The 23,601-nt window shown below is 35.3% G+C and overlaps 2 protein-coding genes across 3 annotated transcripts in view; one reads left to right on the top strand and one right to left on the bottom strand.

Moving 5' to 3' along the window:
* LOC129266403 (lysine-specific demethylase 8-like) overlaps positions 1 to 7,692 on the bottom strand; it is a 34,743-nt gene extending 27,051 nt beyond the window's left edge. Inside the window, exons 1-2 of the mRNA XM_064103327.1 lie at positions 7,566 to 7,692; positions 2,098 to 2,245 (exon numbers count right to left, since the gene is read on the bottom strand). The gene's annotated coding sequence lies outside the window, so the exon portion shown is untranslated. The remainder of the gene's footprint in view (positions 1 to 2,097; positions 2,246 to 7,565) is intronic.
* Positions 1 to 22,884, top strand: part of LOC129267326 (uncharacterized) — a 44,577-nt gene extending 21,693 nt beyond the window's left edge. The window contains exons 1-5 of one of the 2 annotated variants that reach the window (XM_064103328.1): positions 10,832 to 11,081; positions 17,077 to 17,187; positions 17,880 to 17,941; positions 20,491 to 20,637; positions 21,184 to 22,884. In XM_064103328.1, coding sequence (XP_063959398.1) covers positions 11,027 to 11,081; positions 17,077 to 17,187; positions 17,880 to 17,941; positions 20,491 to 20,637; positions 21,184 to 21,672 — 864 coding nt within the window. In that variant the 5' untranslated portion in view covers positions 10,832 to 11,026 and the 3' untranslated portion in view covers positions 21,673 to 22,884. Of the gene's footprint in view, positions 1 to 10,831; positions 11,082 to 17,076; positions 17,188 to 17,879; positions 17,942 to 20,490; positions 20,638 to 21,183 lie in introns of those variants that run through there. The other variant, XM_064103329.1, reaches the window with a different exon arrangement.
* Positions 22,885 to 23,601: the final 717 nt, after the last annotated feature.

Genomic DNA, 23,601 nt, shown 5'->3' with positions numbered 1-23,601 from the left:
AATAGTGGGAGGATATCTGATAAAAGCAGCATAATAATGTGCATATGTGTACATCATGGCCCGGTAACACAAAGACTAGCGATTATTTGCTATTAAAATGTAACAAAATGAAATATAGATTTGAAACATTAAAATATTGTGTATTTTGAACAATTCCCACTGTTATGGTGAGTAATAACATGTATGAACAGCCATAGATTTTCATTTTTCACTGTACATCATGCCTACTAATTCAATTCAATTCAATTTATTTACACTCTCAATAAAAACATGAAAAACATACATAAGGTACATAAGTAAAACATTGTGACAACATACAAAAAACATATTTATGAGAATGAGGGGCCAACAAAAAAGAGCAGATAGCCTTATTGAGCGTTGACCCAACAACTATAAGACAAAATCAATAAATATTACAAAAAAGATAACATAAATGAAAACATATATTAACACATACATTCAAAATATATAGCGTAGTTATACAAGCAAATTAAGAATACAAACTTAAAAGACGTAATTTATAATAACGTTTGAAAGAATTGAGGGTTCGGCATGTTTTAATATAATGCGGTAAATTATTCCAAAGAATAGGTCCTTGAAAATAAATTGAATTATGAGAAATAGGTAGTTTTACTACTTGCTTTATTGAAAACATTATTGGGAACATTTCTACAGTCTTAATACCTGCTGACATTTAAGAATAGAGTTAAAACATCAATAATCAAGTGTGTAAAAATAACCCTACTATTTAGCCTATACTTTATACAGGTAAATTTGAAATTGGCATCTTGAAAAGAAAGGGTATGAAATGTGAACAGCTCTGTAGGACATATTTTCCTCAACTCCTAAGTAAAAACTCTACTTCTTATTATTTTAAAATAATAAAAACAGTAAAAAATAAAAATGAAGGCCTAAATGTGAAGACCTACAGGGTCCAAGTGTACAAGGTCATTTGCTTGAAACATGATTTATGCACAGATATTACATTATCAATTACCTATGGTTATTAGCAGAAAACTCTTTCTTATAAACAGCAAAAAGAAGCTGCTGAAAACTGCTTATCTAATAAAAGAGAGCCAATGGAGTAAATTAGAAAGTCAAAAGGGGCCTAAGCTTTCGATCCTAGCAGAATCTTCGTCGGAGGCAAAATGACAAACATAAAAAGTGGAACAACCATAATATAGACCACAGACATGCAACAGCAATACTAGAAACAAGGAGACAAAAAGGGCATTAGAGAGTAGTGATGACCAATCAGGTTAGAGAAGGGGATGAAAGAAAAGGAGTAGGCAGACACAAAGGGAAGTTAGTGTAAGGCCAGTGAAAGACCTTAAGCTAAGAGGGTCTTATAAACAGCAATAGATGTGTATGTGGACTGCTCCATCATGCCACTCTATATATGGTGGTCAATTAAAGGTCAAGTCCACCCCAGGAAAATGCTGACTTGAATAAATAAAGAAAACTCAAACTAGCATAGTTCTGAAAATTTCATCAAAATCGGATGTAAAATAAGAAAGTTATGACATTTTAAAGTTTCGCTTATTTTTAACAAAACATGTGATAATGCACAATTAGGTGAGTCAGTCGATGATGTCCATCACTCACTATTTCTTTTGTTTTTTATTGTTTGAATTATACAATATTTTATTTTTTACAGATTTGACAATAAGGACCAACTTGACTGAACCATATAGTATTAAACAATGCTGATTCCACATGTTCAGTGAGGAATTAATTGTTGTATCACTTGACAATGAGGAGAATATAAGAATATTTCATATTTCATATAATAAAATACAAAAGAAATAGTGAGTGGATGACGTCATAGTCTCCTCATTTGCATACCAGCCAGGATGTGCATATAACTGTTTTGTGAAATTAAGCGAAACTTTAAAATGTCATAACTTTCTTATTTTACATCCGATTTTGATGAAATTTTCAGTGTTATGCTTGTTGGATTTTTCTCTTTTTATTCAAATCAACTTTTTGTTGGGGTGGACTTGTCCTTTAAGCACTCTTTTTGTAACAAAAAAAAACACTATCAATTATGTGTGTAAACAACCACATAGGCCCTACATGTAGTCTTTTATCACTTACCTAAAATAGCAGAAAACTCTTTCTTCTATTGATGTCACACACAGCAATTGTTGTGCACATGTGAACGGCTCTACACCTCACATACAGTATAACTGGTTTTTGTTTTGAACACAGCTGAATGAACCAAACCCTGTCCTGTATATAAAGCCTGATAATAAAAGGTTCCTCAATAAATCTCTTGCGGTGTCAAAAACCCACTGAAACATTCATAGAGTATACATGATATCCCACGTGGCGATAACTTGAGCAGGATCAAGCAACGATTTATGGTGATGATGTGGATCTGAGCTCAGATAGGAATATGATGTGGCAGATTTAACGTGTTAATTCAGTATTGGTCCGATGTATGTAATTAGCTCTCAGAGAGGAGAGGACTTGAGTTCATTATACAGCAAACATTGATCCGATAAATCACGGCGGTTGTTTGCCATACTTCAAGCATATGGCAAAGAGCACCAGCTGTAAATGTACAAGAGAGAAACGTTTAATTCTCACATATAGACAACTGTAGACAGAAATGTACAGGGTTGTACAGATTAATATCCGAAGTATAATACTATTTTGTTTTGTTTATTATTATCATGTATTATGTAAGGTTTTACTTTGTAATTTATTGTGTACATTTTAAATGTTTTTATCTGTATAGACAGGGCCCCTTGGCAGAACAATACTCGATATTGAAAGGGCTACCCTGTATAAAGAAGACCTACATGTATAAGAAATAAATAAATAAATAATACATTGACGTTGACATTTCATTAACTGATAATCTGAATTTACATAATAACATGCATGTCAATTGTTGGTAAACAACAAAAATACAAGAAATATATCAAAGTGAAAATAGTAAAAAAAATACAGAATAGCTTTCAGTAATTGGCAGTGTATTAATTTCAGGAGAGAAAAACATAAATAAATTTTTATTATTGATTACATTTGGAAAACATAGTAAGCATCAAGCAAATCAATTTAATTACTTCAAAGACTAAAATTCCATCTCTTGAAAAATGCTTAAAGATTACCTCATTCACCTGCTAGTTTATGCTAGGAATGGTGTTTAAACAATTGAAGAAATATTGGTTTTATTACCTAACACAAATCAACCTGATTAGGGTGGACTTGAGCTTTAAGTAAATCCATCAGGTGTACTGATTATACTTACAGTATGTCTCAGTTCAGTCATCTGAGAATAACTTAGTTTTTAGAATGAGAGAATATAACAGCAATCAGAGAAAGAAAGATAGAGAGGGGTTTATCACTTGAGGTAAGAAATAGGGGAAAGAGAAAAACAAATAAAGACCAAACATGTTTGGTCCTTATTGTCAAATATGTACATGTATAAAATGAATTCATTGTATAATTCAAACAATAAAAAACAAAAGAAATAATGAGTAAGGGACATCATCGACTGTCTCATTTGCATGACACTGAATTGTGCATAACACTGTTTTGTGAAAAAATAAGCGAAACTTTAAAATGTCATAATTTTTTTTTCTTATTTTAAATCTGATTTTAATGAAATTTTCAGCATTATGCTACTTTGATTTTTCTCTAATTATTCAAATCAATATTTTTCTGGGGTGGACTTGACCTTTAAAGTAGGGATTTGTGACATGTAATGTTTTTTTCACTTACATGGTCTAGGGGGAAAAAATGAAGCCAATGTGAAAATATGGTGACTAAGATAATAGACCTACGGTTTAGTAGACGGACCGATTAAAGATGAGTTAGGATTAGACCATGTGTGATGAAAACAAATGGGGAGAACTGTGCAAAGAGGCAATTCAACAATTTATTTCCTCTGTACATATATTAGGTAACCTGGTATAAAATAAATAAGTTGCCAGGTAACTGGAATGTATTATCAATTCAACGCTATCAGTAAGAACTCATTTGTAACTAACAGACTATTTGTTTAGCACTACATGTATGCAACAAAAAATACAATGTAGAGCCTATGTTTTTTTTTACATGGATGGCAGGGGCCGCAGAAAGGGAGAGAACTTTTACTGAAAGTATTCAGGATTCACAGTTAAAGGACATTCACCCCAACTAAAGGTTTATTTGAATAAAAAGAGAAAAATCCAACAAGCAAAGCACTGAGAATTTCATCAAAATCGGAAGTAAAATAAGAAAGTTATGACATTTTTAATTTTTACTTAATTTCGCAAAATAGTTATGCACATCCTGGTCGATATGCAAATGAGGGGACTGATGATGTCACCCACTCACTATTTCATTTGTATTTCATTATATGAAATATTCTAATTTTCTCCTCGTCTTATGAAACAGTGTTTTATTCCTCCCTGAACATGTGAAATTAAGTTCTTTTACAATTAACATTTAATGATTTAGTTATGGTGGTCCTAAAGGTACATGTATCTGTAAAAATTGAAATATTATAAGAAGAAAATCATTGAATCTCTCATTTGCATATCACTGAGTTGTGCATATTGTGAAAACTAAGCATAACTTTAAGAGAGATAACTCTTAATGTGCCATTCACTGGAATCAGCGAGTGCCATCTTTTTTCAAAGAGTCTATATTCAATTGTTTTATTTACAAAAAAAGGGAATCACTACTGAGACAATAATGTTAAACCTCTTGACCATAAGCTGAACTGAACAATGGAATCACTCATGCATGCAATGCACTCCTCAAAATGCAATAGGCATAACAATAGCTGTATGACCATTGCACGAAAATGTGTTCATGACACATTAAGAGTTAAGTCATGACTTTCTGTACACCATATTTCGATGAAATTTTCAGCGTTACGCTTGTTTGATTTTTCTCTTTAGATTCAAATCAACCTTTTTCTGGGGTGGACTTGACCTGTTATCTAGCAATAGCCAGTAATTGACTTACATGATTTATATGAATGGCGAGTATTCATTGCTGAATTATATTTCTTATTTTTCCTCTTCTTCTTTTCTTCTTCCCCATCTGTCTTCTTTTTCTCCACCTCATTCTTCTCCATATTTCCTAATTATTATCATCACCTTCATCACTATCATTTCAATCATCATTTTCCTATTATCATCATTATCAAATTTTCTGATTCCCTCCCACTTATTTTTCATTATAAATGCAATTCAACCCCACTACAATTGCACATACAAGTATTTCAACAATTAAGAACACAAAATAAATCTGTTCTGGAGCACATAATTACAGAAGGATATGCTTCTAAATCAATTCTAAAAATCAAATGCAAAAGTGAAAAATTAAAATTTGTTTCCAATAATTAATTTAGACTAAATTAAACTATTGAGTGCACACATAGTGCAGAGACGCTCATGGCGCTAGCGCAGCAACAGTTTGGATGTAAATGAAGTCAACAAAGAGATTTTACGTTACGGTACTACAAGTACAGTTTTATATGCTGAGCTAAAGACTAATCAACAATGCCTATTGATCAAATTTATTTTTCAAAATTCATAATTTCATATACATTCATATACCAAAGTAAAAAATGCTTTACTACCATGAACTGATTGATTAGGTCTAGGTATTGTTTAAAGTTTTAACTAATTGTGAAAATCGCAATGTGAACAGTTGGGCATTTTTTGTTTGAACTTTGATTAAACTTTCAAATTACAAACAAAAGTTCAGTAGTGATATAAACCAAGTTATGATGATTGATTGATTGATTCATTCATTTATTTCCACACTTCATAAAAAGAACAATACAGTGTAAAGATGATTATTACAGAATAGTAATACAGTACAATATATTCCAATGCATAAAGAAAACATACACTACACAAAACAATAAACCAAAATCTGAACAATACTTAAATCAGACAAGAAGAGAACAGTATATATGTATATGAGGGGGTCATTTAAAAAGTTAAAAACTTATAACATTAAAAAAAAAATGTAGTTGAGGTAACTTACATTCTGTGTAATTTTTATTTTACTGTAGGCCTATAGATCTACATTCAAATTTCAAGCATTACAAACACTATTTAAAAATAAAATCAATATGTGTCTTTATAAACTAGTGAGATTACAAAGAAATTGTAAATAAAAATTGTTGGATCAAATGATTTCACAAATAGGCATAAATTATGTGATCATCAAAACTTTAGATTAAAAAAAAGTCATTTTCACCTGTAATGTCAACAATCTGGATGAACTTTGACACACAGTAAAAATGCTGATTGATTTTTATACAACGCTGTTTACTACATGTATATAAAGCAGTTGTTTATTACCGTTTAAACAACCATGCATAATTTATTGTTTTTTAAAGATTTTTAAACACTTGTTTAATTAAACTGTTTAAACAACTCCTTCAAGTTTAAGGTTTGAATATTAAACAGCGTTGCATATTTTTTAGGAAAGACTTCCATATGTACCCCCCCCCCCTACCTAAAATAACAAAGATTGTTGGGACTTCCGGTTTCTTCACTTCAGATTTCTGGTGTTGCGTTAACTTGGGATTCGAACTCACCTCGTTGTAACTGCAGTCAAGACCTCTTCCCGCTATGCTAGCGAGAAGCAGTGATATCGGAAGGGGTGCGGTACCCGTTATATCAATTGGCTCTTCTCGCACATCGTTCATTATTTGGCCTAGACAGCTGGCAGCCGTCAAATTTGAGGAGTTTTTAAACATTTTAAAAAAATTTCTCCTTGTTCACAGACGGCTCGCGATCGTGCAGCCGCCATTAGGGGGTAAATAATGCAAAATCCCCCCGACGGGGCTCATCGATTTTTGTCTTTATTTCATAAAAATATATTAAAAAAACTGGACCAAAATAAAGATTATTATTCCACTTTGGCCTGAAATGCACCAAAACAGGAAAAAAATAAACTTTAAAGGACAAAAAACAGTGGCTTACTTCGGCTGTCGCGCAACTTCACTACCCTGGTTTATCCGAACTTAATACATAAAGTTAAACATATGGCCATTGAGTCCCTGTACAGATCGAATTAGAACTTTGGTCTCTGTAATTGGTGAGTGGAGCCAACGGAGTTTAGCGGAACCAATAAAACAGAGTCTGAAGCTTTTGGTCTAAGACTAAGTCTGATCATACACAAAAATCTGGGACAAAAATATGACTAGGCCTAGATTGTTTCGTTTACAAATTACATTAATTTACAATTATTTACAGCTTCTGCACAAGTAGGCCGAAATATCTACATGTGTACTTAGCTGTAGATACAGTCTCTGAACCAGCTAAGGACGACATTAAATAGAGCTTGCCATGGTATTCAATAATATAGATCTGTAGTGAGTAGCGTTATTATACAAATGTTATAGCACGGTAATAACATCATGCACCAGCGGATTCCTGGCTCGGCTCGGCTCAACGTACCGGACGGATCGGGGGGCCGGAGCTAGGGCCTTCGCATAGAATTTACAGCTACCGAAAACTTCAAGCATTTATAAGAAGCACTGCGACATGCAAACAAACGTCAATTAACAAAATGAAGCCAAAATTAATTACTTCAGAATCTACCTTTTCTGATGAGCCTGGAAAGCAAATTAGACATAAAATAGAAGAGAAAACCCAAAAGATTTGTCCACGTCGCCGTCGGCTTGCAGCCCTACATACAGCCTTTACAGGAGCTTAACGACGCGCGAGTGAAGTTTATTTTGTCGGGGATCTCCCTTCTTGGATTGGAATGAGCATGCGTGGTAATAAATCAAAGATACTATCTTTGGTCGTATGCGCCTGGGAAAAGGGGGTGCGACCCTGCTCCTGTGGCATGGCCTTTGCCTGTGACCCAACTCCTGGTGTAAACATGTTTTAACAGAGGAGAAAGTATACGATTTAAAACGAATTATTGGGGTTATTTTGGGATTCTTGTTACCCCCAAAAGATCGAACAGATCGAACCATAAAGTGTTGATTGATTTCTTTTTAAAGTAATGTTTTATTTCTCTCCAAAAAAAAACCAACCCATAAATTTCAGTAGAATCAACAAAACATTTTCATTTTTCATATAAAAAGAAATACATCATTGATAATTGTTTAAACATAATGAACATGCATAATTTGACTGAATTAGGTCTGTGAGAAGTTTAATCTGTCTTCAACCCCCCCCCCCGTCATCTAAAGCCCCAGCACAAACAAACACAATCGGACACACACACGTACTCCCACCCACACGCACAGCACCCGTACCCCCCCCCCACACACACACTCGGAAGTACACAGCCTCCTGTACTATCAGTATCGTATCAATCCATGGTATCCGTGCATTTCTCGTCACCTCTATTCGGGTGAAAATTTCCCATTTTCTGAGATGGTCAGAGGCGTAATAGGCGGGGGGGGGGGGGGGCAGGGGGGGCAAGTTGCCCCTCTGGCGGATTTCACCGGGAAAAAAAAAACGGAGAAAAAGGAGGGAGAAAGAAAGGGAAAGGGAAAAGGAAGGGGAAAAAGAAAGGAGGAAAGGGAAAATGAAATGGAAAAGTGAAAAGAAAACGAAGAAGAAAAACAATATTTTTAATGGAAAAGGAAGGAAAGCGGGAAAAGGAACGAAAGGACATTTGAGAAAGAACAAATCATTCCGAAATAGGCCTATGTAATGCAATAGCATGATTGGATATAATTTAAAAGATGACAAAATGGCAAACAATAGCGGGAAATGAAGGTAGAATGGAATTAGTCAAAAGCTATATTGGAAAACAAAGAAAAGGGACAAGAAAAAATAATAATACATGACCGGGCTGCCGAGGATAGAAAATAAAGAGCGGAAAGAAAGATGGACTGCATAAAACATTGTGCTATAAGCTTGCTAAAATTCATGCAAATAAGCTCCCGGGGCTTTGCCCCAGACCCCACGCAATAGGGGCTCTTCATCTATAACCTTCAAATGGCTCTATAACGCCCCCCTGTAGGGACCCTTCCTACATAAAGCTTTACGTTCAATCACTGGCGTATAGGCGCGGGGGGGGGGGGGGGTCTTGGTTCCACTCCCAAGAGGAAATAAAAGAAATTATAGGAGACAACGTATAATGAAATGAATGGAAACAATGAAATGTGTTATTTGCTGAATATAATGGATATCTATCACATAATTAAAATTTAATTTCAAGAGGCTTATTTTTCCAGCTCGCTTTGCACGCTGGCGACTTTTAATTTTTTCCCATATTGCTATGTTTTGCCCTCTCAAAATATTTGATTCAACTGGGTTGAATAAATGTGTTGTGTAAAAGCTATATTTATATACCCGCGATTTGATTAAAAATAGCGGCAATCTGCGAGGTTTAAATATGGCTTTGATATCAAAAAGTTCCGGGAGCTCCAGACGGACCCCAACCGCATAGCACTGCCGTATATGAGTATGGAAGGGTTGGGCCATGGTCCCGGCAAATGTTCTACAACCAAGAGAAAAAAAGGAGGAAAGTAAAGCAAAGGAAAAGTGTAGGATATGATTTTATTTACTGAAAAAAATAATTAAAAAAAACCTCAAAGTTAAATTCTCATAAAAATTTGATTTTTATTCTCGCTCGCTTCGCTCGCTCGGGACTTATATTACGCAGCTTTTTAGCACATGCGACATACTGCACCTCTCGTTTTTTACTCTTCACGCTACTGCCGCAAAGAATCATGTTCACAGTGGCATACAGACCACAAAAAAAGGAATGGAAAGAGAGAAGAGTGAAATATATTATTCTCTGGATATCATGTCAAAATCTATCACACAAGTGGAATTTTGAATTAAAAATGTAAAAAAAATTTGCTCGCTCGCTCGCAACTTTATTTTTAAAGATAAATTCTGCCTGATACGCAATGTCTGGCCCTCTAAAAATAGTCGCCTCATTACACCATTTGACCGGGAAATTTTTGGCTCTTGCCCCCCCCCCCCTGGCCACCGACCCCTGTTACGCCGCTGGTTCAGATGGTGCACTAAATTTGATTGAATTGTTCGATCTGTTCCATCAATCAATCAATCAATCAAATAATCAATCAAATAATCAATCAATCAATCAACCCATCAATCAATCAATCAATCAACCAACCAACCAACCAACCAACCAACCAACCAACCAACCAACCAACCAACCAACCAACCAACCAACCAACCAACCAACCAACCAACCAACCAACCAACCAACCAACCAACCAACCAACCAATCAATCAATCAAAATAATCAATCAATCCTCCCAATTATTCATGCAACCAAAACAATTCCATGATGGTTTATCACTATACCTCCTACTATCATGACTATTTTTGGAAACCAGGAAAGTGTGAGTGATTTTGATCTAGAATTTGAGTCAATCAATATCATGCATAAGAAGCCATGAAAGTCCAAATGAGCAAGGAGTTCCAGTCAGACACACACACACCCACACCCTCTCCCTCACACACAAATGATTGCACTTTGTTCAAATTCACTTTATCACCCATTAAAAAGCATGTTACGTATCTTAACTATACTGAGACCAGATCTCAAACGTTCTCATAAATATTCATATCAGATACTGCCAGATTCTTTGATGTAGGGAATATAATTTTCACAACCTATTAAATTGTTACATCATGTCATTTTTTTGACAGCGTATACAAAGTTGTACACCATTAACAAAAATATTGATAAATATTGCTTTAAGTTTGACATATCAGGGGAAGTGCGTGATGTGTATACTTGTAAAATATTCACTTGAAAATGATAAGTTTCCTCATATTATGATCGAAAGCAAATCAACTTTTGATAACAGGCTCCTCGATGTAATTCCGAAAGTGATATGAAAATGATAAATGATAGAGTGAGTGACAGACAGGCAGGAAACACATCTCTCTTTTTTGCAATATCGAACGGCTTGTTACTGAACATGCATGCTAAATGAACTCTTGATTGTGTTGCATGTGCTTCGCTCTAGAAAAAAACGAATAGGTTTTGCTAATCTTGTCTAATTCTGAAGAACATTGGAAATTCTATCATATTATTTCCCAAGGAAAATGAAATCATGGCTTTTCATGACATACCAAGATTTGCACTATGGCTAGCATTCCTGTTCTTTGGTAAGTAAATTCAATATTGATTTTCAACTGATTTGTTCATTGATTTTGCGATGATCATCATATTCATATTTCTCTTTGTATATAATGTTTTTTCGTTGCCACACTATTTTAACATAACAGTTATAGGAGCTGCCGATTTAGCCTGTTGAGACACATATAATATGATTAAGTAATCAATCTTGGCGATGTACGTGTACGGGTCTCCTTCATAATCATATTTGAGATCAAGTGTATGGGGAGGGCCGTAGCAAGGTCAATCAATACCCGTCTTTATCAAGCTTTCGGGCACATGCCCTTCATCAGGATCTAAGCCAATATATAAAATACAAAATATAGGCCTACTAATAACAATGATAAATACAATTCAATGCAATATATAACGTTATATATTTGCATTGCATTGTATTTATCATTGTTATTAGTAGGCCTATATTTTGTATTTCATATATGGGTTTAGATCCTGATGAAGGATATTTATGTATATATATAAATATATATATAATATATAAGTGGGTTGGATGTTATGAAATCTTTGCCTTGTGTGACTAGCCCTACAATCTGATTTCCAACTTTTCGATCCTTCTTTTTTTTCTTTCCTGCATATTATGATTAAGTTGACAATTTACTATTTTTTCCAAGGGGGATCCACACTTTACAAGCATTGCTTTTAGTGGACCCCCTCATTTCCAATTATGCTCAATTTTATACTGTTTTTTAATATTTCTACGAGATAAGAATGTTTATCTGTAAAATTTTATCCGTTTTATATTACTTTGTATTATGTTTGAATGGAAATGAAATAAAGAATTGAATTGAAAATTGAATTGAATTATTTTGAAAATGAAAATTGAAATTGGAATATGACCCAAACTGACTGATTTCAGGGTCTAAACTGACTCGATTTCTTCCTATCTTTTTAGAGTAAACACGTGCTGTAGGTCTAAACAACCCCCCCAACAATCTAACAAAAATATGGCCTTTTTTCTTTGACATTGAATTCGATTGATTTTCTTCATATCTGATTCATATTTCACACATATATGATACAGGGATTTTATTCTGATTATTAAGGACAGAAGCAAAGAATATAACCGATACCAATTCGGGACTATCTTGATAAAAATTCTCTATCTTCTGTACGCAGATGAAAGTATATAAGAAAATGTCAAATGATGAAATAAACATTCATATTTAAAGGCCAAGTCCACCCCAGGAAAATGCTGACTTGAATAAATAGAGAAAAATCAAACTAGCATAGTGCTGAAAATGTCATCAAAATCGGATGTAAAGTAAGAAAGTTATGACATTTTAAAGTTTCGCTTATTTTTTCACAAAACAGTGATATGCACAACTAGGTGACTCAGTCGATGATGTCCATCACTCACTATTTCTTTTGTTTTTTATTGTTTGAATTTTACAATATTTCATTTTTAATAGATTTGACAATAAGGACCAACTTGACTGGAACATATAGTATTAAACAATGCTAATTCCATATGTTCAGCGAGGAATTAATCGTTGTATCACTTGACAATGAGGATAAAATTAGAATATTTCATATAATAAAATACAAAATAAATAGTGAGTGGATGATGTCATAGTCTCCTCAATTGCATACCAGCCACGAAGTGCATATAACTGTTTTGTGAAATTAAGCGAAACTTTGAAATGTCATAACTTTCTTATTTTACACCCGATTTTGATGAAATTGTCAGTGTTATGCTTGATGGATTTTTTTCTTTTTATTCAAATGAACTTTTTGTTGGGGTGGACTTGTCCTTTAAAGCATAATCATATATAATTTCCCCGCAACTGACCTGTACTTAATCGGCTTTGTTAGTATTTTTTGCTAAAAAATACATTTAAGTTTTATTATTGTTACTATAGTTAAAGAAGGAATCATGTTGTTGCATGCTTGAAGATTAAAACTATTGAAGGAAAATACGCGGTAGAAAATATTGGGTAAAATTTTAACCAGCACGAGGGTTATTATAATATGTCCAGTATTTTACACAATGCGGGAAGCATATTGTCCAGTAAGGTTTAAAAATAAGTAGCAATTACTTTAGAATGGGCAAAATTTTCTTCACACTGGATAAATAAAAATGCCCGAAAGAAATGCCCAATATTGGTTGGTCACATAATTACCCTCATGGAGCATTTTTACCCAATATTTTTTAGAGTGTACTTTCACAGTAAAAACGCAGTTTAAAATTACATACAACGCTAATCACTGTATTTTCTTATGTTTAAACGTCCATGCTTAACTGCTTAATTTAAATATTGAAAATGAAATTGTTTATACACTTTCTTAAACTACGAACTTAAAATGTTGGGCAACATACTGTCCATTGTTTTTGGTAATGTATGTTGGTAATAATTATCTATAAATATATCCTGGGCAATCATTATCCAATTGAGCAAATCTATTACTCAAATATTAGTTTTTATTACCCATTTTGGGCACATTTTAAACAATAGTTTTGTGGACAGTATGTTGCCCAGGGTTGGTTAAAAGTTGGGCATTTTTTGCCTAACTATTTTAAGAGTGTACTGTAAGGTTCATATATAGTGAAGAGTGTTAATTTTAAAGAGCGTTTTAAATGTGTAGGTCAAAATATATGGCTGTTATGAGAGACAAGATTGCTCTCGTTGATAGTAATATAAAGAATATATATATTATTTCATGGATTGATTTGATTTATTTATCATATTTGTTCCAATCAAGGTACACTCAAAGTCAACATGTATACCATGGAAAGTCGTGAAAATATTGCAAACAATATTGATCAAAATTTGGAAATCATTTGTGAATAGATTGTCAAATTGAAAGTTATTTTTTTTCATAATTACATCGATAAAAAGCACATTATGATTCATCCGAGATATATTGGTTATTTTCACTTTCGAAAGAGTTGTCAAATGTTCTGAATGATTATTAAGGAAGGACAATTTTATGAGAAGAGTAATCTGTTCATGAGAATGTTCCACCTGCGCGTTGGCGTACTGGTTAAGGGTGGATGTACTGTAAAAAAAATATTGGGTAAAATTTTTACCACCACGAGGGTAATTATGTGTCCAACCCATTTTGGGCAGTATTTTACCCAATGCGGGAAGCATATTGTCCATTTAGGTTTAAAAAAATAAGCAGCAATTACTTTAGAATTGACAAAATTTTCATCACACTGGATAAATAAAAATGCACAATGTTGGTTGGACACATGATTACCCTCATGGAGTACTTTTACCCAATATTTTTTTTGGGGGAAGGGGGGGGGGGGGTGTTGCTTCTCTAAATCATACAAAAAATGTTATATTTTGGGTTGAATCTGTGGTTGAATCATTGTATTATATTTTTGACATTAATACATTGTCATCAAACTTACATTCATTACTGACCGATTTGAATGTCTCTAACCTAAAATTGATAAAAACACGGAACGATTTGTTCCAGTGGATTAGTCTCCGGGCTTTGAACCAAACGGATGTGGGTTCGAATCCCATCCATGACTTAAGGTGCATGGTGGACTCAACCCAGGTTACGTGAATTGGTGCCGGACAAGAATTTATTCCTTGAAACGCAATGCGCGTGAAAGCTACGTCAAGTCACAAAACCTTAACGTAGAGAGACTTTTGAAATTATTATAATATATATATATATATATATATATATATATATATATATATATATATATATATATATATATATAATATATATATACATATATATATATAATATATATATACATATATATATATATTGCATTCACAAATTTCTTTAAGAGATCAACAAGCTCGTGACGTAATTAATTACAAGCCTGCGTTTGCTTCTTAGTCTAGGAAATCAGTCTTTTGTCAACAGATTATTACATTAATAAAGTGACCATGCATTCGAAATTATACGGATGGTAGAAATGAATAAAAAAAATAAAATAAAAAATAGAAACAAATAATGCTTCAGTCTTACCAACGCTCTAAAAACAGTTTACCCAATATTGGGTAAAATGGGAACATGCATGTTTGTTGGGTAAAAAGATACCAAATATTTTGTAAATTTTTACGCAATGTTGCGTTGAAATTTATCCTTCAAACATGCATTTTGCCAAATATTGGAGGGAAAAATTACCTGCAAACATGCACGTTCCCTTTCAACCCAATATTGGGAAAAAAAAACTCTTTCTGTTTTTCGAGTGAATGAAATCGATTTCAAACCGACTAAGGTTATGTCCGATTAGTATTGACGTAAGGCCTGGTCACACCGCCCGAGCGTTGTTGGAGCGGTCGTGGAGCGGAGAGAAAAAATCATCACCGCTCGCTACCGTTCACCACCGTTTAACCAAAGTTGGCCTCCGTTAAGGCAACGCCGAATACCCTCGGCCACCGCTGATGGTCCCTCCTACCGCTCCGAAAGTTTTGAGCTGCTCAAAATATTGCGAGCGGTGAGGAGCGGGCAATTTTCCGCTCCAGCAAAGTTGACTACCGCTCTAACAACGCCCAGTCAAAGTTTGGCACCGCTAGACGAAAGTTCGTGAACGCTTGGGTCCGCTAGGCCAACGCAGAAATCTTGAACGCTGGACAACCGCTGCTTCGCCAGCGTTGCCCGGCCGGTGATTAAACGATTCACAAACTTTGGGGGAGCGGTTGTAAGCGTTTCCGAGCGGACACGGGATTGCTGGATTGGTGCTGGGCGTTAAAGTAGCGATCCATTGTGGTGATGAACCTTGGTTTAGCGTTGGTATGGAGGTGTCGGAGCGGTACCAGAATTTGGCTATAAATACGGGGAGAAATGAATAAGGAGCTCATTTGGAATCGAAATGGGCTGATAATCCATGTTTTTTTGCATTTACATGAGAAACGTTTTGATTTCCGTGGATTTCCGTTTTAATAAACTCTATCATCATCATTTCGCCCGGTGTCTAAGCTTTAAGTTGATACCAAATTTAGCTGCCCGTTTTTGTCTGTTTTTATGTTAGAGCCGATTTTACTTGAGACATCACCCCAAAAACCTGTTAAAAAACGGTTATTTTTATACCGTGCAGTCATCGCAGCGCACCGTGTGGGGTGTATACATTGCCGTTCATTTTTGCAATTTTGCACGGCAGGGACGATTCCCCTTCCATTCCATGAAATTCCGGGCATTATGTAAACAAAATGAGGGTTGATAACGCATATAAGGGCAACCCAGCCCTCTTCCAGAGATAAAAGTTACTTGTAGAATAATTTCAGCCAAAAACCCTCATCAAAGTAAAACATTCGTTGTGTTATATACTCTGCGTTTTAACCAAGTCTAAACAGCTTGATAAAGCACGGTTAATATTTTTCAGATTTTAGTATTTTTTTAATCTAATGATCATTTTGATGCCATAAAATTATTTTCAGGATCTCATACACACTTTTTAGGCATGTGAGAAGCATAAACCAACATTCACTCTGATCAATCTTTATGTAAAACATAACACAAAGTTTGTATACTTCACATTGTTTAGCGTAATTTTTTTTTTCACAGACAGGTTTTAAGCAGCCAATCAAAATTTGGTATCAAAGTGACGTTATATGGGCTTTAAATTATGTTCAGTCGATTCTACGCCCCAAATTACCCTTAATCTTCATGTTAAAGTAAAAATATAACACGGAAAATAATTTTGGCGCACTTTCAACTCATTCTGGCCCACTGTGCGACGCCCGCATGCGCAGAAATCCGCTCTATCAACGCTCGAGTCACCGCTAAACCAACGCTCGCCACCGTTAAACCAACGCTAAAGCTACGCTGGCTTCAGCGGTCCACTGCTAAGGCAACGCCCATGTTTTCGATTGTTTTCCCCCAATGTTGTGATCGGTGACGAGCGTTGTCGAAATTCGACCCTCTCTCCCTACCGCTCCACGACCGCTCCAACATTGCTCGGGCGGTGTGACCAGGCCTTAATAGCTTGTGTCGGTTTGGAGTCGGTTTCACGATTATACGCGTTATATAACGATGTATTATCTTTGATTGCAGAACATGTCTTGCAGTCCAAGGAATTTGCCATACTAATGGCTGTTTTCATCTTTCTGAGTGTAGTCATCTTTGTAGTCTTCGTCGTATGGACAATAAGACCCAAAGCACCAAGTAAGTCAAGTCACAGACAAGATGATGATGATGGTGGTGGTAGTGGTGATCATGCAGTTGTCTCCCCAGAAATTTTGAAAACTTCCATTTACTGAAAATTTTGAAAAAATTCACCAAAAATGTGCATGGAATCTTTAATTTCTACATTAGAAATTGAAAATTGTCCCAATGACAAGCTCGGTCGCTTCGCTCCCTCGCTTTCGAGCTTCTTCAAAGTTTTTACGCGTCCTGCCCTCAAAGTAAAGAATTCTGTAAAAATGTGGTGATGACGATGGTGATGATGATGTTGATGGTCATTATGATGATTATGATGATAATGGTGATGATGATAATGATGGTTATGATGATGGTGATCGACGATGATGATGGAGATGGTGATGATGATGATGATGATGGTCATTATGATGATTATGATAATGATGGTGATAGTGATGATGATGATGATGATGATGGTGATGATGAAGACGATGATTTGATGATTTAATTATTTGACAAAAATGAAATGAACTGGAAAAGAAAGACACAATGGAAATAAAAGCCTTCAATTGCATCATCCATGACTGCATAATGAACGTAAACAAATCACTGTCAATAAAGTCTATTAAGCTAATGATACGGTAAATATCATCTAAACGGATTACTTATATCACAAAACCCCTTTTTAACATTTCATTGTCATTTTTTTTTTCAAGATTCATTTCAAATCCCAAATGCATCTTCGGCCATCAGGAAGATTGAGCGCTTACAGAGAGGAGTAAGTATCTTAAACAAATGTATGGCATCCTCATATTCTAAGGCACCAATTTTGAGAATCAACCGACCTAAAATAATTCCGTCTATATATAAGCATGATAAGCGTCTAAATTCCTTCTTTACTCCTGCTGTATCCAATTCACGGGCGTAAATCACGGGTGGATGGGGGATATTTTCCCACACTTCTCGGAGATCGAGAAACATGCACACTCATTCCCCGTCTTTTCAAGACAGAGGAAATATTTTTTTAATCATCGAACGCTTTATGCTACTGTTTATGAGTGGATTCCTGTTTGAATTCAGTCAAAGTGCTTAAATTGGCCCAATTTTGCATTCTAAACATGCAAAATTTCTCGCGCGGTCGATCCGCTCCAGACCCGCGCTCAATCTATTCTTACAGAATCATTTCTAATCCAGGTATATTTGTGGAAGCGGGGTATAATTTGTACAAAAAATATGTTGCCTATCATATTCTTCAAGTTAAGTGTAGTAGTGTACGATAAGTTACTGATGACATTGATCAAATCAATGCCATTGATAAATCACTCATCTTTACAATTTTATCAACTTAGGACTTTAAATCACATTAAATAACACCACAATGTAAAAAAATATGAATTTTGATATAAATACAACGATATGAATTTTGCTCAAAATTTGGAATGTTGTATCATCTCCCAATATGATCTTAAAGATTATTTGAAATCTTGACTTTTCATATGCATCATTGTTCTATTTCCACGTTTGCAAGTCTATTTTATGGCCTGTGATGGAGCTATGATCATTTTTGTTTTAACTTTCAATATATATTGAATATAAATATATAAAAGGGTCTATGATCATTTTATATAGCACTTTTATTCCCGCTAATCATGATCCAATTTTTTTCATTCTTATCTCACCTTTAACCACTCGGCAAATGAGTATTCATCGAACAAAATTAATCTAGACTATTTAGTCCCTATTTGCTCTTTGTATATATTTCTTTTTTCCTTTTCTTCTCAAGTTTACGTTATTGATAATTGACCTTTATCATCCTTAGAATGAGTTCAGCAGCTTTAAACTGTTATTGCACATTTGTTTTGTTTTTTACAAGTTTTATTAAACGGGCTTCTGTTTTTTTCTTCATTGAATTGTCACCATGTCTGATACAAAGGCCTTAGTGTTAAAAAACAAAACGTAGTCAAAGGATTCCGTAATTCAACTAAAAAAGTAGGCAATCCTGCCTATTCAATTAGGCAATCTTGCCTGCAAATTAAAAAGTCGTGTTTATAGGCCATCGATACTCTAAACTTATTGATACATTATTTGTATAAATTGAGAGTGGTGAGGAAATTGGTAATAAACACTCCCGTTTCGACAGTTATGACAATACTGTACTGACTAAAATGTTTCTGTCACACGCATGAAAAACTAATTTCAAACCGATCAATGTTTTTTCAATCGGTCTGGGCTCCGTTGCTATGGTTGCATAACCAAAGTTACCATTGTGGTAACTTTGCCATCCAATGGTAACTACCATGGTAACGCAGGTCAACAGCCAATCCAAATCAAAGATTCCATGCAACAGGGTCCTTGAGTCGCTTTCATGCGACTGTCATATGATTCCAAATATTGCAACAGTCACAACGCCGAATGGGCTTATGACGTCATCACACTGGCGGCTGTCGCGTCGGGCCAAGGCAATCGTGAAACCCCACCATTCTAGAAAAGGGCACTCCCCAAAACTTTGGGTCCAATTTACCAGACCATTCGAAAAAAGGGCATCCTTAATTCCCGAAACCTCGGGTCCAATTTACCCGATGTTCTGTGAAAATGATAGCAAAATTAGGCCCATTGAATGGTCTGGTAAATTGGGCGTGACCATTAGTCGGTTTAGGGTCGGTTTCGTTGGTAGACTGTAGCATAACCCAGGGGCGGATCCAGGATTTTCCAAAGGGGGGGGGGCACATTTTCCCGAGAAAAAAAATTGACAACCAATTTGAACCAAAAATTGAGTTCATTTCGAGTACATTTCGTCAACATAAAAATTGACAAGCAGAAAGGGGGGGGGGCACACCGTTTTAACGGCATTTTTACATTACAAGCAATAGCGTACCTAAGAGGGGCAGACTGCCCCCCCCTGACGAGTCACAACTCATGCAGGGGACGTACCCTTGCCCCCCCTGACGAGTCACAACTGTTCCAGGGGACGTGCCCCCCCCCCCTTTGAGAAGCAAAATTAATAATTTCTAATGAACTTGAAGACCTTTTTTTTTTTTGCTTGTCAATTTCTTTTCTGGTACGAAATCCTTAAATTTGTTAGCGGACAAAATATCCTCCAAAAAATTTGCCCCCCTTTTGGAAAATCCTGGGTACGCCGCTGATTACAAGTTTTAATTGTGCCTCTCAAAGGGGGTGGGCACGAGCCGGCTGTGCCCCCCCCCCCCCCGTGGATCCGCCAGTGGCATAACCATTTCATTTTGCTCTATTCCCCTTCTTCATGCATCTTCCCTTTATCAAGTTTATACAGTAGTAGTGTAATTCTTGCTCACTTTTTCACTCATTAAGTCAAGCAGAAAACGACAGCAAGGTTCCAACAGCAATACAACCAGACCAACAGATGGCGACATTTCCCCTTATATAGAGTTTGATGACCAACCACCTGCGCCATCAAGCGGATACACAACTACGTCACAGCTTCAAAATATACCGGAGGTAAATCCGTTAAATAAAAAGGAAAAAAAGTTGTTACATTGATTGAGTTGTATTTTCAAGAGAGCTCAGTAACTATTCAAGAACAGTTGTTTAATGAGACTTAGAATAAAAAAAAAATGTATTAAACACACAACACTAATTTATTAGGTTATTCGGTGGGTGCACCTGCAAGAAACTTTGTTCGGTGAGGGGGGGGGGGGAGGGGGTGGATCTGATTTTTTTTTCACGTAATATTTAACTTAAAAATAGAATGACGTCATAAATTTACATCTTTAAACAAATATTATTGTTGTATCCTTTAGCGTCTGATCTCACTTTTTTTCTAATTTCACATGTCATTTCTGAATTTTTAAACGTGCGTAAACATTTGTTTTCAATATATATAAATATATATATATATATATATATATATATATATATATATATATATATATATATATATATATATATATATATATATATATATATATATATATATATATCATATATTTCAATTTATCAACATACCATTGGAAATCATCTAATTTCTTTCTTGATGTGATGCAGGAGCCTGCTGTTGTATGTAGAGATATCGACTACCAAGGACCTACGAACCCCAATACGATGTCCCCAATGGTGTGTGAGACCACGGCGGAGATAGGGCCTAGCGGGAATATGGGAGATGTAAAGATCTGCCTCACCCTGAAATCATCGGATGTCAAATATTACCAGGCGTCGGCTCAACCACGAGAAGCGAACGTGAACCGATCTCACTCCGATCGTCTACCGATGCGTGAAAATGAGTATATGATCCCGGACGGTGCCTGCAGTGGCAGCGCCGGTGCGGTCGGTGACAGGTCCATGCAGCGGAGTCGCACGCTGCCAGGATTGCACGTGACATCGCCAGCGGACCAATCAGGAGACGAGCAGAGAAATGACAAGAAAGCGAATGCGAATTACCTCGATCTTGCACACGAGTATGTGCCAATGGGGAGTGCTTCAGAGTACACATGTATGGACAGTGTGTTGGGCTTGAATGCTTTATATGAAAATTGACAAATTTATCAACGATTGCAATATGTAGCAAAAGATAATTGTCATATGTATTGCACTCGCAAATGAGATTAATTTCTGAGCCAAAAGCATTTTAGGACTCTGTGCAAAATAATACCGAACACCTCTACTGTATGGAATTATAAGAGGGAAGCTGAATAGAAGCAAGATATAAATACGTATTGATCCAATTTTTTTTGCTGCTGTTGAGTATTGCTACTAAAAGCTAATTGTACTGAAACGCCAATCCAAAACGTACTTTAGTTCAAAGAACAACTCGATTTATCCTTAGTGTAAATAAAAGAAAATAGTTCGCATCATAATCACTATAGCGTTTATTCTTACCCCCGCTTTCTTCGTGAAGTCCTTAATAGAAAATATATTTATATATTAACCATCTAACATGACATTTCCTTCAATATGAGTTATAGAGCCCCCTTTTTTTATTTTGATATTTGTTCAACTTCCAATGGAATTATGAAATTCTTTAATTGTAGCCACGTTTCTTCAACGAACTAATCATCTATTATAATATTCAAGGAAATAATGCTTCCAACATTTGGTTCCTACAATTGGCGGCGACCATGGGGGACGGGGGGGGGGGGGGGAAGTGGTGTGCGTGCACCCCCCCCCCCGAATCAGAATTTCATATAGCAGCCTATATAATATGGAAAAATCCCCCCTCCCCCTGCAAATTACAAAAAATAGTGTTATCAACGTGAATATTATTATGTATTGTAAAATAATAATTAAAAAATTATACACTTTATATTCCAAGGTTAATCTTGAAATCGAAACTTTTGACCTTTTTTCAGTAACAGAAAGAGTCAAGTCCATCATAGAGTAGATGTGCAATCAAATTATATTATGCCATTTATATCTGAGCTCTTATTATATATTTCTCCATAAAAAAGCAAAATATATTAGCGAAATCCCCTAATTATTATTCAACATTTTCAAGCAATCGGTCTATCACTTTCGTATCACATGCTAATTCACAGAAGCATTCTCCATCGATTTGCAAAGTGTATTAATATACGCCGTTGAATACTGAATTCTGTCCTTCTCGTAGACTTTGTACAGGTATAAGGTACAGGTATACAGGTACAGGTTCGAGTTGGCAAGGGTTAACTTAAGTGCCCATAATAATTTCTTATTTCAAATTGTATGTAAAGATTGTACGATATACTGATAAAACATTAAAGAAGAAACGATAAAAAGAAAAGCTTCATGTGTCTTTATGTCTATATTCTGTAGTGTACATTATATCTCTGTATACAGATAACAGATAGAGGGTTCCCATCCACATCGCGAGAGAAAGAGGGAGAGAGAGAAGGGGGGGGGAGAAGGGGGAGAGGGAGGGGGAGAATTGGAGATAGAAAGACAAAGAGAGAGTGACAGATTACGAAGAAGAGGAGACTTGTTTTTATGTCTTCGTGGAAAATCATCTTGTCTATTACAAAGTAAAACAATCCAAGAGAAACTAAATCAAAAACACAAGTAAAACCTTGTAGTTAGGAAAATAAATGAATAAAATGAATCTGTTGAACGAAGAAGGAAACAATAATTGATGAAATCATCTATGTAAAGTCACCTGACATGTGTTATAGATTATCAATAATATATTTCACCCTTAAGTGCGATAGTAATTACTATTGCACTGATTTGACACCTTCTCTGAATTAAGAATATCAGGCACGTTGACTTATGAAGGTCAAATGAGATTTTCCCGCATTGAATATTGATTGATGGCTCACGATGTGAAGAGTTATATTGCAGCACTATAAACATTTGGCCGTTTATATTTGTATGAGTTTGATATTACAACACGAGTGGATTTTATTGAATTGAAGAAGTTGTTGTTTGTTGGCCTTGGCACTAGAACTTGTGAACATTGATCATTGATTTTGGACTACCTTTGCTTTACTTTTG

The sequence above is a fragment of the Lytechinus pictus genome, chromosome 8 (assembly GCF_037042905.1).
Source record: "Lytechinus pictus isolate F3 Inbred chromosome 8, Lp3.0, whole genome shotgun sequence".
Classification (NCBI taxonomy): Eukaryota; Metazoa; Echinodermata; class Echinoidea; order Temnopleuroida; family Toxopneustidae; genus Lytechinus; species Lytechinus pictus.
This window is presented reverse-complemented; position numbering and strand designations above follow the sequence as displayed.